The 13,506-nt window shown below is 43.6% G+C and overlaps 1 protein-coding gene and 2 long non-coding RNA genes across 5 annotated transcripts in view; all 3 read left to right on the top strand.

Moving 5' to 3' along the window:
• Positions 1–13,506, top strand: part of podn (podocan) — a 54,170-nt gene that overhangs the window by 22,395 nt on the left and 18,269 nt on the right. For all 3 annotated transcript variants that reach the window (XM_036978572.1, XM_036978571.1, XM_036978573.1), the window contains exons 2-5: positions 674–734; positions 1,070–1,438; positions 5,945–6,038; positions 10,038–10,102. In XM_036978572.1, coding sequence (XP_036834467.1) covers positions 1,154–1,438; positions 5,945–6,038; positions 10,038–10,102 — 444 coding nt within the window. In that variant the 5' untranslated portion in view covers positions 674–734; positions 1,070–1,153. The remainder of the gene's footprint in view (positions 1–673; positions 735–1,069; positions 1,439–5,944; positions 6,039–10,037; positions 10,103–13,506) is intronic.
• Positions 6,477–7,403, top strand: LOC118964672. The gene is made up of 2 exons (XR_005051879.1): positions 6,477–6,618; positions 7,107–7,403. It is a non-coding gene; the product is annotated as an uncharacterized LOC118964672 (long non-coding RNA).
• LOC118964673 lies at positions 7,542–8,957 on the top strand. The gene is made up of 2 exons (XR_005051880.1): positions 7,542–8,277; positions 8,661–8,957. It is a non-coding gene; the product is annotated as an uncharacterized LOC118964673 (long non-coding RNA).

Below are 13,506 nucleotides of genomic sequence, written 5' to 3'. Positions count from 1 at the left end.
TTTAATGGATTCCTGCTATATGCGTTGTGCATTTGTTATTGCCAGAGTGGGTGGTATGTGTGCACATGTGTGTGGGGGATACAGCACCATACTCAGGGTCACATGTTTTTCTCATCTGATGTGAACATAGACACTTGGCTGGTGTTTAGACACACTGTGATTCCCCTGGTTCACACACACACACACACACACACACACACACAGAGGTGAAGTAGTAGTGTCTCTCCAGTCCCTCAGCTGGATTGGACAGACTGGTGCTATGCGCTCTCTGGTAGATGAATGGTTTTTAAAGGTTAGCCAGGAGAGCAGAGTGCCTGTTTGGAACATGTCCATCAGCACAAGAGAAGGCAACTTAACTACACTGCATAGCAGCACCGCAATGTCTTTATTGTAAAAAAAAAAAACACACAAAAAACAACAACAGACTTTGTGTATATATTATTATATATATATTTTAATAAAAGAGAACATGGATGCTGGGTACTGTATGTCAACCCATAAAATCAACAAAAGGTATGAGAGAACAGATTTGAAAAATAAGCCAAACAGGAACAAAATGTCTAACAATCCTCGGTCCTTGCAGGTGGTCAGGGATGGCCAGCCCTGCTCAGCACTCCAGGGTTGGTTGTTGGGGCAGTGGAACTAAAATGTAAGATGCTTTTTATTGTCACAGATACTACACTTTGTGTCCTCCTTCGCCTAACCACCGCCGGGAGGCCTGCTGTTCTGACAATGTGAGCAACATGAGCTACCTTCTGTAGTACACATCCTTTTATGTTTTATCTCTCCTGTCAAAATATAATTTGGCTATGCAGGACCATTGTTCTATTTGCTCAGTATGAAAAAAGTATGAACATGTATGTACTCACTACTGTAAGTCGCTTCTGCTAAATGACTAAAATGTAAATGTAAGCATTTATTTTCTGTTGAAAACCTCTATAAAGGCAACATAAAAAAATGTGTCCCTCTTATTAATTGTGATATGTTATCTATGGGCACTGATTACACAATATCTACTTAATTTATCCATCCATTTGATGCAATACACTGTTATTAAACTGTTTTCCAGACCTATCTGACCATCGGTGGTACAGGGCAGCTCAGGTAGGTCAGGTAGCTGAAGAAGTGAGACGACCAGGCACCACCAGCAGACATGGCCAGGACATCTCTGCTGCAGGGCCTGACTGTGTTGCTCCTGGCCTGGGCTCTGGTGCACTGCCAAGCCCCTCTGGAGCCCCAGGAGGAAGAGGAAGAGGACGATACCATGGAGGAAACAGAGATAGAGACCTTCCTGGTCCCGGCCGTGGCGAAGGTGGAGCCGGTGGTGTGTCCTGGCGAGTGTAGCTGTACAGAGGAGGGAGCAGTGGACTGTGCTGGGGTTGACCTCATGGACTTTCCTAGTGAGCTGTCTGAGAGCACGCGCATTCTCTCGCTGCAGGTGGGTCATACACACCCAACACCCACATTCTCTTCCTACAGGTGGGTAATCACACATCCATTAGACCGGTGGGGAGGGTTGAGGGGGGGGTTCATTCCAGGTTTTTTCTTTATGTTTACTATTTTTTACATTGTAGAATAATAGTGAAGACATCAAATCTATGAAATAACACATATAGAATCATTCAGTAACCAAAATGTTTTAAATATATTTGAGATTCTTCAAAGTAGTCACCCTTTGCCTTGATGACAGCTTTGCACACTCTTGGCAATCTCTCAACCAGCTTCATGAGGTAATCACCTGGAATGCATTTCAATTAACAGGTGTACCTTGTTAAAAGTTATATTGTGGAATTTCTTTCCTTCTTAATGCGTTTGAGCCTATCAGTTGTGTTGTGACGAGGTAGAGGTGGTATACAGAAGATAGCCCTATTTGGTAAAAGACCAAGTCCATAGTAAATTAAAATGGGGCCGGAGCAGAAGGCAGACGTTTTACATGCCCCCAACTGATTGTGTTATTTGTTTGTTTATCTGTGTTATTTGTGACTTATTTTTTTACTCATTTTGTAAATAATGTTGCCGCTACCGTCTCTTATGACCGAAAATAACTTCTAGACATCAGGACTGCGATTACTCACCACGGACTAGCAGAATCCTTTATCTTCTTTCACGACTCTGACGAGCCCGAGGCGGAGGATATACGGCTTCCTCGGGAACAGGCCCCGAGCCCCGTGATCTGCATGAAGAGGAGGCTGAGAAAAAGAGGCCAGAGAGTGTGCTGCCTGCTGAGAAGTTGAAGGCGATCGAATAAACCCCCACTTCCCTCAGTTCTGCTAGCAAATGTGCAATCTTTGGACAATAAAATCGCAGAGTTACGGTTAAGATTAAACTACCAACGGGACATTAAAAACTGTAACATCTTATGCTTCACGGAGTCGTGGCTGAACAACGACAACATCAATGTACAGCTGGCTGGTTATACGATGTACCGGCAGGATAGAACAGCAGCGTCTGGTAAGATAAGGGGCGGCGGTCTATATATTCTTGTAAACAACAGCTGGTGCACAATATCTAAGGAAGTCTCGTGCTATTACTCCCCTGAGGTTGAGTTTCTTATGATAAGCTGTAGACCACACTACCTACCTAGAGTGTTTTCATCTGTATTCTTTGTAGCTATTTACATACCACCACAGTCAGAGGCAGGCACTAAGATAGAATTGAATGAGCTGTATTCCGCCATAAGCAAACAAGAAAACGCTCACCCAGAGTTGGCGCTCCTATTAGCCGGGGACTTTAATGCAGGGAAACTTAAATCAGTTTGAACAAATTTTAAATGTGCTACCAGAGGGAAAATAACTCTGGACCACCTATACTCCACACACAGAGACGCATACAAAGCTCTCCCTCGCCCTCCATTTGGCAAATCTGACCATAATTCCATCCTCCTGATTCCTGCTTACAAGCAAAAATTTACAGGACTAAGATCTAGTCGTACTACACCGGCTCTGAGGCTCGTCGGATGTGGCAGGGTCTGCAAACCGTTACAAGCTACAAAGGGAAACACAACCGAGAACTGCCCAGTGACAACAGCCTAAAAGACGAGCTGAACTACTTCTATGTTCACTTCGAGGCAAATAACACTGAAACATGCATGAGAGCACCAGCTGTACCGGAAGACTGTGTGATCACGCTCTTCATAGCCGATGTGAGTAAGACCTTTAGACTGATCAACATTCACAAGGCCGCAGGGCCAGACGGATTACCAGGACGTGCTGCGAGCATGCGCTGACCAACTAGCAAGTGTCTTCACTGACATTTTCAACCTCTCCCTGTCCGAGTCTGTAATACCAACATGTTTTAAGCAGACCACCATAGTGCCTGTGCCCAAGAACACTAAGGTAACCTGCCTAAATGATTACCGACCTGTAGCACTCACATCTGTAGCCATGAAGTGCTTTGAAAGACTGGTCATGGCTCACATCAACACCATCATCCCAGAAACCCTAGACCCACTCCATTTTGCATACCACCCCAACAGATCCACAGATGATGCAGTCTCTATTGCAGTCTCCTGAACATCTAGTCAAATGGCTACCCAGACTATTTGCATTGCCCCCTCCCCCCTTCCCCTCTCCACACCACTGCCACTCTCTGTTGTCATCTATGCATAGTGACTTTAATTAGCTTTACCTGCATGTACATACTACCTCAACTAACCTGTGCCCCTGCACATTGACTCTGTACTGGCACCCACCTACAGTCAGTCCATCATTACTTTAAAACACGAAGGTTAGTCAATCCGGAAAATGTCAAGAACTTTGAAAGTTTCAAGTGCGATCTCAAAAACCATTAAGCGCTATGATGAAAATGGCTGTCATGACCGCCTGTAATGCTCCGGGTGTCGTGGGTGTGGAGTCAAACGCAGGAGACAGAGAGTGCAATGTTGTGCTCTTTAATTGCACCAACAGGGTGCTCACAATAATAACGGCCCCAAACACGGGGAATGAAAAATGTACAACTGAAAAATGCACGACCAGGAACAAACACGTTCCTCTACTACAGAGCCGAAGGTTACAATGATTAATCCCGCACAACAAACAGGCGGGCCGGCTGTCTAAAGAAGCCCAACTTATCATCACAAACAGGTGCTACCAATAAACATACAAGGAGGGGGAGGAAAGACAATCAGTGGCATCTAATAGGCCGGTGACGACGACCGTCGAGCGCCACCCGACCGGGAAGGGAAGCCACCCTCGGTCGGACTCGTGACACCGCCACAGGAAAGGAAGACCCAGAGTTACATCTGGTGCACCGGATACGTTCATTAGAGTTAACAGCACCTCAGATTGCAGCCCAAATAAATGCTTCACAGAGTTCAAGTAACAGACACATCTCAACATCAACTGTTCAGAGGAGACTGCGGGAATCAGGCCATCATGGTCGAATTGCAGCAAATAAACCACTTCTAAAGGACACCAATAAGAATAAGAGACTTGCTTGGGCCAAGAAACAAGTGCAATGGATATTAGACCAGTGGAAATCTGTTCTTTTGTCCTTTGGTGAGACACAGAGTAGGTGAACGGATGATCTCCGCTTGTGTGGTTCCCACCATGAAGCATGGAGGAGATGTGATGGTGTGGGGGTGCTTTGCTGGTGACAATGTCAGTGATTTATTTAGAATTCAAGGCACACTTAATCAGCATGGCTACCACAGCATTCTGCAGTGATACGCTATCCCATCTGGTTTGCGCTTAGTGGGACTGTCATTTGTTTTTCAACAGGACAATGACCCAAAACAAAACTCCAGGCTGTGTAAGGGCTATTTGACCAAGAAGGAGAGTGATGGAGTGCTGCATCAGATGACCTGACCTCCACAATCACCCGACCTCAACCCAATTGAGATGGTTTGAGATGAGTTGGACCGCAGAGTGAAGGAAAAGCAGCCAACAAGGGCTCAGCATATGTGGGAACTCCATCACGACTTGGAAAAGTATTCCTTATGAAGCTGTTTGAGAGAATGCCAAGAGTGTGCAAAGCTGTCATCAAGGCAAAGGATGGCTACATTGAAGAATCTGAAATATAAAATATATTTAGATTTGTTCAGCTCTTTTTTGCGTACTACATGATTCCATATGTGTTATTTCATAGTTGTGATGTCTTCATTCGTCTACAATGTAGAAAATAGTAAGAATTAAGAAAAACGTTGAATGAGCAGGTGTGGCCGAAATTTTGTCTGATACTGTATGTACTGTATATACATTTTCTTTCTTTCTTTCTTTTTTTCTACAGAACAAAACTAATTGTAACATGTAATGTTTTCTAAAATACATTTTTGTTTGTTTAATACTTTTTTTGGTTACTACATGATTCCATATGTGTCATTTCATAGTTTTGATGTCTTCACTATTATTCTACAATGTAGAAAATAGTAAAAAATAAAAACAAACCCTTGAATGAGTAGGTGTGTCCAAACTTTTGACTGGTACTGTACTTTAAAATTCTTAAAACTAAATTGAAACTGTATAGAAATGATAATGGACCTGTATTCATACAGTTTCTTGACTGTGTCCAGCTCGTTAATAATCACCCAAATGAAAGCTAGAAAAATCCAAAAACGATGGATAGAGGACTATTTTTTGAAAATTGTGATGGCAAGGAAATACAACACATTTTAAGTGAGGCCCTCCGGACTTTGCTGAAGATTGTGACTCCCGGGGCGAAATGTGTTTGACACCCCTGCATTAGTCACATATCAGTCAGTTAGCACGAGTGAATTGGACATTGACAGACACACCCAATGTCTGATAGATCTTACCACAAGTGGGTCACACACACCTAAAACCTGATAGATCTTCCTTCATAGGACTGATGTAAAGTTTTAAAAGCATTAGTGAATGCTCTCCAAGGCGGAAGTCAAATTAGGCTGTCAGTCAATAATGAATGAATGAGGCATTGCTGTTCTGGCAAATAATATTTGTGTCTCCTCTATGCCTCCGCTTTGTCTTAGAACAACCGGATAGAACTATTAACTGTTGAGGACCTGGCACGTCTGCAGCAACTGGAAACACTAAATCTGCAAAACAACCGTCTGACAACCCAAGGTAAGAACTAGACAGAGAGAGAGCAAAGTAAAAACTAGACAGAGTGAGAGCAAGCTAAACACCAGACATGGAGAGAGAGAAAGCAAGGTAAAAACTAGACAGAGTCGGAAGAGAGAGAGCAATGTAAAAACTAGTCAGAGACGGGAGAGAGAGAGCAAGGTAAAAACTAGTCAGAGACGGGAGAGAGAGAGCAAGGTAAAAACTAGACAGAGACGGGAGAGAGAGAGCAAGGTAAAAACTAGTCAGAGACGGGAGAGAGAGAGCAAGGTAAAAACTAGACAGAGACGGGAGAGAGAGAGCAAGGTAAAAACTAGACAAAGACGGGAGAGAGAGAGCAAGGTAATAACTAGTCAGAGACGGGAGAGAGAGAGCAAAGTAATAACTAGTCAGAGACGGGAGAGAGAGAGCAAGGTAAAAACTAGACAGAGACGGGAGAGAGAGAGCAAGGTCATAACTAGACGGAGCCGGGAGAGAGAGAGCAATGTAAAAACTAGTCAGAGACGGGAGAGAGAGAGCAAGGTAATAACTAGTCAGAGACGGGAGAGAGAGAGAGCAAGGTAATAACTAGTCAGAGAGCAAGGTAAAAACTAGACAGAGAGCAAGGTAATAACTAGTCAGAGACGGGAGAGAGAGAGCAAGGTAAAAACTAGACAGAGACGGGAGAGAGAGAGCAAGGTAATAACTAGTCAGAGACGGGAGAGAGAGAGCAAGGTAAAAATTAGTCAGAGACGGGAGAGAGAGAGCAAGGTAATAACTAGTCAGAGACGGGAGAGAGAGAGCAAGGTAATAACTAGTCAGAGACGGGAGAGAGAGAGAAAGGTAATAACTAGTCAGAGACGGGAGAGAGAGAGCAAGGTAAAAACTAGACAGAGACGGGAGAGAGAGAGCAAGGTAATAACTAGACAGAGACGGGAGAGAGAGAGCAAGGTAAAAACTAGACAGAGACGGGAGAGAGAGAGCAAGGTAAAAACTAGTCAGAGACGGGAGAGAGAGAGCAAGGTAAAAACTAGACGGAGCCGAAAAGAGAGAGCAAGGTAAAAACTAGACAGAGACGGGAGAGAGAGCAAGGTAAAAACTAGACAGAGACGGGAGAGAGAGAGCAAGGTAATAACTAGACAGAGAGCAAGGTAAAAACTAGACAGAGAGCAAGGTAAAAACTAGACAGAGACTGGAGAGAGAGAGCAAGGTAATAACTAGTCAGAGACAGGAGAGAGAGAGCAAGGTGATAACTAGTCAGAGAGCAAGGTAAAAACTAGACAGAGACGGGAGAGAGAGAGCAAGGTAATAACTAGACAGAAAGCAAGGTAAAAACTAGACAGAGAGCAAGGTAAAAACTAGACAGAGACGGGAGAGAGAGAGCAAGGTCATAACTAGTCAGAGACGGGAGAGAGAGATCAAGGTAATAACTAGTCAGAGACGGGAGAGAGAGAGCAAGGTAAAAACTAGACGGAGCCGGGAGAGAGAGAGCAAGGTAAAAACTAGACAGAGACGGGAGAGAGAGAGCAAGGTAAAAACTAGACGGAGCCGGGAGAGAGAGAGCAAGGTAAAAACTAGTCAGAGACGGGAGAGAGAGCAAGGTAAAAACTAGACAGAGACGGGAGAGAGAGAGCAAGGTAATAACTAGACAGAGAGCAAGGTAAAAACTAGACAGAGAGCAAGGTAAAAACTAGACGGAGACGGGAGAGAGAGAGCAAGGTAATAACTAGTCAGAGACAGGAGAGAGAGAGCAAGGTAAAAACTAGTCAGAGACGGGAGAGAGAGCAAGGTAAAAACTAGACAGAGACGGGAGAGAGAGAGCAAGGTAATAACTAGACAGAGAGCAAGGTAAAAACTAGACAGAGAGCAAGGTAAAAACTAGACGGAGACGGGAGAGAGAGAGCAAGGTAATAACTAGTCAGAGACAGGAGAGAGAGAGCAAGGTAATAACTAGTCAGAGAGCAAGGTAAAAACTAGACAGAGACGGGAGAGAGAGAGCAAGGTAATAACTAGACAGAGAGCAAGGTAAAAACTAGACAGAGAGCAAGGTAAAAACTAGACAGAGACGGGAGAGAGAGAGAGCAAGGTAATAACTAGTCAGAGACAGGAGAGAGAGAGCAAGGTAATAACTAGTCAGAGAGCGAGGTAAAAACTAGACAGAGACGGGAGAGAGAGAGCAAGGTAATAACTAGACAGAAAGCAAGGTAAAAACTAGACAGAGAGCAAGGTAAAAACTAGACAGAGACGGGAGAGAGAGAGCAAGGTAAAAACTAGACAGAGACGGGAGAGAGAGAGCAAGGTAAAAACTAGACGGAGCCGGGAGAGAGAGAGCAAGGTAAAAACTAGACAGAGACGGGAGAGAGAGAGCAAGGTAAAAACTAGACGGAGCCGGGAGAGAGAGAGAGCAAGGTAAAAACTAGTCAGAGACGGGAGAGAGAGCAAGGTAAAAACTAGACAGAGACGGGAGAGAGAGAGCAAGGTAAAAACTAGACGGAGACGGGAGAGAGAGAGCAAGGTAATAACTAGACAGAGACGGGAGAGAGAGAGCAAGGTAAAAACTAGTCAGAGACGGGAGAGAGAGAGCAAGGTAATAACTAGTCAGAGACAGGAGAGAGAGAGCAAGGTAATAACTAGTCAGAGAGCAAGGTAAAAACTAGACAGAGACGGGAGAGAGAGAGCAAGGTAATAACTAGACAGAGAGCAAGGTAAAAACTAGACAGAGAGCAAGGTAAAAACTAGACAGAGACGGGAGAGAGAGAGCAAGGTAATAACTAGTCAGAGACAGGAGAGAGAGAGCAAGGTAATAACTAGTCAGAGAGCAAGGTAAAAACTAGACAGAGACGGGAGAGAGAGAGCAAGGTAATAACTAGACAGAAAGCAAGGTAAAAACTAGACAGAGAGCAAAGTAAAAACTAGACAGAGACGGGAGAGAGAGAGCAAGGTCATAACTAGTCAGAGACGGGAGAGAGAGAGCAAGGTAATAACTAGTCAGAGACGGGAGAGAGAGAGCAAGGTAAAAACTAGTCAGAGAGCAAGGTAAAAACTAGTCAGAGACGGGAGAGAGAGAGAGCAAGGTAAAAATTAGACAGAGACGGGAGAGAGAGCAAGGTAATAACTAGACAGAGACGGGAGAGAGAGAGCAAGGTCATAACTAGTCAGAGACGGGAGAGAGAGAGCAAGGTAAAAACTAGACAGAGACTGGAGAGAGAGAGCAAGGTAAAAACTAGACAGAGACGGGAGAGAGAGAGCAAGGTAAAAACTAGTCAGAGACGGGAGAGAGAGAGCAAGGTAATAACTAGTCAGAGACGGGAGAGAGAGAGCAAGGTAAAAACTAGTCAGAGAGCAAGGTAATAACTAGACGGAGCCGGGAGAGAGAGAGCAATGTAAAAACCAGTCAGAGACGGGAGAGAGAGAGCAAGGTAAAAACTAGTCAGAGACGGGAGAGAGAGAGCAAGGTAAAATCTAGACGGAGCCGGGAGAGAGAGAGCAAGGTAAAAACTCGTCCGGGACATGCAAGATAAACCAGACACAGAGACTAAGAGAGAAAGAATCAAACGAAAACAACAAATGAATGACATCAGGGGACGGAGATCTGAAAGTAGCCAGTGGAGATACAGACATTATGTATGGTTGGACATTTTTTTATTTGTTGACAACAAACTGTGAGAACTCTGTTTGTGTCTATTATTATTGTCTTGTTCTTTCTGTCTCTCTGTCTGGGTCAATGTGGAATCGCAGCCTCTGGCAGACTGTCGGGTTTACAGACTGGGCTCCAGTTCTTCTAGATCCACCCCATTTATAATATATGCTTAGCTGGAATTATGATTAACATATGTGTGTTATTTTCTCTTATTGGCTGTCCAGCTTTTTTCACTTAAGCAAAGCAGTCCGATCTTTATCTTCTGTGTTGTATATGCTTTTAAGCATGGGATGAAGGCTGAATAACATGTTCTATATTCATGTTCCACTTAGTTTGCGTGTGTATGTATGTGTGTGTGTGTGCATGTGTGTGTGTGTTTTCAGGCCTTGAAGATGAAGGGTTTACAGTGCTGGAACAGCTGACCTACTTGTACTTGGCCAATAACAAGGTGCGTCATTATAAACACAGTCGTAAACACAGACCTTCGCCTTCAGATAAAACAAATCACTATTCTTCCCTCACTGTTACAGAACTTGAATCTGGTTCATTTGGGCCAATGTAAACATTCTTCAGTTCCTTTTCACGGTCACACTTTATTTGAATAGTCCGGATTTCCCATCTGTAGATGCTCTACAGATGGTCATACTATCAACAAACTATCTGCTGATAAGTAACTGCTTGCTAAGGTTAGGTTTAGAATAAGGGTTAGGGTAAAGGTAAAGACTGGGGCTAGGGTTAGGATTAGGATAACAGTTAGGGTTAGTAGATAGTCTGTAGAGCATCTACAGATGGATTAGCATAAGGGTTAGAGTTAGGATTAGGATAAGGGTTAGGGTTAGTAGATAGTCTGTAGAGCATCTACAGATGGATTAGGATAAGGGTTAGAGTTAGGATTAGGATAAGGGTTAGGGTTAGTAGATAGTCTGTAGAGCATCTACAGATGGATTAGGATAAGGGTTAGAGTTAGGATTAGGATAAGGGTTAGGGTTAGTAGATAGTCTGTAGAGCATCTACAGATGGATTAGGATAAGGGTTAGAGTTAGGATTAGGATAAGGGTTAGGGTTAGTAGATAGTCTGTAGAGCATCTACAGATGAACTATCCAATTAAAGTTTTACCGTTTTCACTTGTGGTAATCATACATAATCAGAACTCCCAGGAGAGTTCACAGTATAGTGTGCCCTGCTCATTAAAAGTGCTGCTAGGGTCACCATGGAGCTCTCTGAAACCATCTTCACACCTCCACTTGGTTCTACTCTAGGAATCATAATAAGAAAAAAACAGTTTTAAAGTTTTATTTTGAGCAATACAAACCATACTGAGTGGGCTTGGATGATCTCCAGGTTGAGACAACCAAAGTCCTACATCCACAAGAATTCAGCAATACAAACCATACTGAGTGGGCTTGGATGATCTCCAGGTTGAGACAACCAAAGTCCTACATCCACAAGAATTCAGCAATACAAACCATACTGAGTGGGCTTGGATGATCTCCAGGTTGGGACAACCAAAGTCCTACATCCACAAGAATTCAGCAATACAAACCATACTGAGTGGGCTTGGATGATCTCCAGGTTGGGACAACCAAAGTCCTACATCCACAAGAATTCAGCAATACAAATATGTAATGACTCGGGCTAGAGCCATAACACAATATCTCCCTCCAAAGAGTAATTGCTTTCTGAACAAAACCGCAAAATAACCAAATGGCCTAAATACCCGTTCAAAAATGGAATTTTAAACTCGTGCTTTTGTTGGTTCTAGAATTAACATTTTCCTTTCCCTTCCATACTTGGATCTTCCACCCAGGATCTCCTATTCTTAGTGTGTCAAAGTACAATTCTGTGTGAAATGTCTAATATATTATTTTATGTTGTGATGCTGTATGTTTGCCAGCAGTGCTGCTGTTGCCAGAAGGAAAGGTGGCAGACAGTCAACCAGGCGATATCCATTCTCTTCTCACCCAGTGTGTGCCCACTTATGGTTGTAATCACTTCCAGTGTATCCATGCCAGCTGGTCAGATCTAAAATGTCGCTGTGGCATACAGTCATTTTTGACTGTGCGAGAGAGGGGTGAGGGAGGGAGGGAGGGAGGGAGGGAGAGGGAGCGAGAAAGGGAGAGAAAGGGAGAGAGAGGGGGAGGTGGAGAGATGGAGAAAGGGAGAGAAACAGAAAGAAAGGGGGATTTTAAAGTGCTCACTAAGCCTAAAAGAAACCCATGTTTCTTTAATCCATAAAAGCATGTTGATAGGGGAGCAGATATAAAGCCATGTAACACTAATGTTAAGCTTGCTACTACTGTAGCAGTTACTCCTATTTCTGTATTCTCTCTCTGTTACTACATTTCTAATAGTTGATAAAATATTCAGAGGAGTGACTGAAAGGAGTTTTACCCTGTTTTAGATGAGGGGAGAGTAAAGCCTGCCACAGTCATACAGTGCATTCGGAAAGTATTCAGACCCCTCCACATTTTGTTACGTTATTTTAAATAGATTAAATAATTTTCCCCCCTAATCAATCTACACACGATACCCCATTATGACAAAGCAAAAAAAGGTTTTTAGACATTTTTGCACAATTTATATATATAAAAAAATATATATTACATTTACATAAGTATTCAGACTCTTTACTCAGTACTTTGTTGAAGCACCTTTGGCAGCGATTACAGCCTCAAGTCTTCTTGGGTGTGACGCTACAAGCATGGCACACCTGTATTCGGGGAGTTTCCCCCATTCTTTTCTGCAGATCCTCTCAAGCTCTGTCAAGTTGGATGGGGAGCGTCGCTGCACAGCTATTTTCAAGTCTTTCCAGAGATGTTCAATTGGGTTCAAGTCCTAACTAGGTCTGGGTTTTCATCAAGGATCTCTCTGTACTTTGTTCCATTCATCTTTCCCTCGATCCCGACTAGTCTCCCAGTCCTTACCACTGAAAAACATCCCCACAGCATGATGCTGCCACTACCATGCTTCACCATACAGATGCTGCCAGGTTTCTTCCAGACGTGATGCTTGGCATTCAGGCCAAAGAGTTCAATCTTGGTTTCATCAGACCAGAGAATCTTGTTTCTCATGGTCTGAGAGTCTTTAGGTGCCTTTTGGCAAACTCCAAGCGGGCTGTCATGTTCCTTTTACTGAGGAGTGGCTTCCATCTGGCCACTCTACTATAAAGGCCTGATTGTTGGAGTGCTGCAGAGATGGTTGTCCTTCTGGAAGGTTCTCCCATCTCCACAGACAAACTCTGGAGCTTAGTCAGAGTGACCATTGGGTTCTTGGTCACCTCCCTGACCAATGCCCTTCTCCCCGTATTGCTCAGTTTGGCCGGGCAGCCAGCTCTAGGAAGAGTCTTGGTGGTTTCAAACTTCTTCCATTTAAGAATGACGGCTGCCACTGTGTTCTTGGGGACCTTCAATTCTGCAGAAATGTTTTGGTACCCTTCCCCAGATCTGTGCCTCGACACAATCCTGACTTGGAGCTCTATGGACAGTTCCTTCAACCTAATTACTTGTTTTTTGTTCTGACTTGCACTGTCAACTGTGGGACCTTATATAGACAGGTGTGTGCCTTTCTAAATCATGTCAAAACAATTGCATTTACCACAGTTGGACTCAAGTATAAACATCTCAAGGATGATAAATGGAATCCGGATGCATCTGAGGTCAATTTCGAGTCTCATAGCAAAGGGTCTGAACACAAAATTTCTAAAAACCTGTTTAATTTTGTCAATATAGTGTATTGTGTGAAAATTGATGAGGAAAACATGTAATGTAATACATTTTTGAATAAGGCTGTAATGTAACAAAATGTGGAAAAAGTCAAGGGATCTGAGTACTTTCTGAATGCACTGTATGCCA

Source organism: Oncorhynchus mykiss, chromosome 5 (genome assembly GCF_013265735.2).
Source record: "Oncorhynchus mykiss isolate Arlee chromosome 5, USDA_OmykA_1.1, whole genome shotgun sequence".
Classification (NCBI taxonomy): domain Eukaryota; kingdom Metazoa; phylum Chordata; class Actinopteri; order Salmoniformes; family Salmonidae; genus Oncorhynchus; species Oncorhynchus mykiss.
Note: the sequence above shows the minus strand (reverse complement) of the source record. Positions and strands in the feature narration are given on the sequence as shown.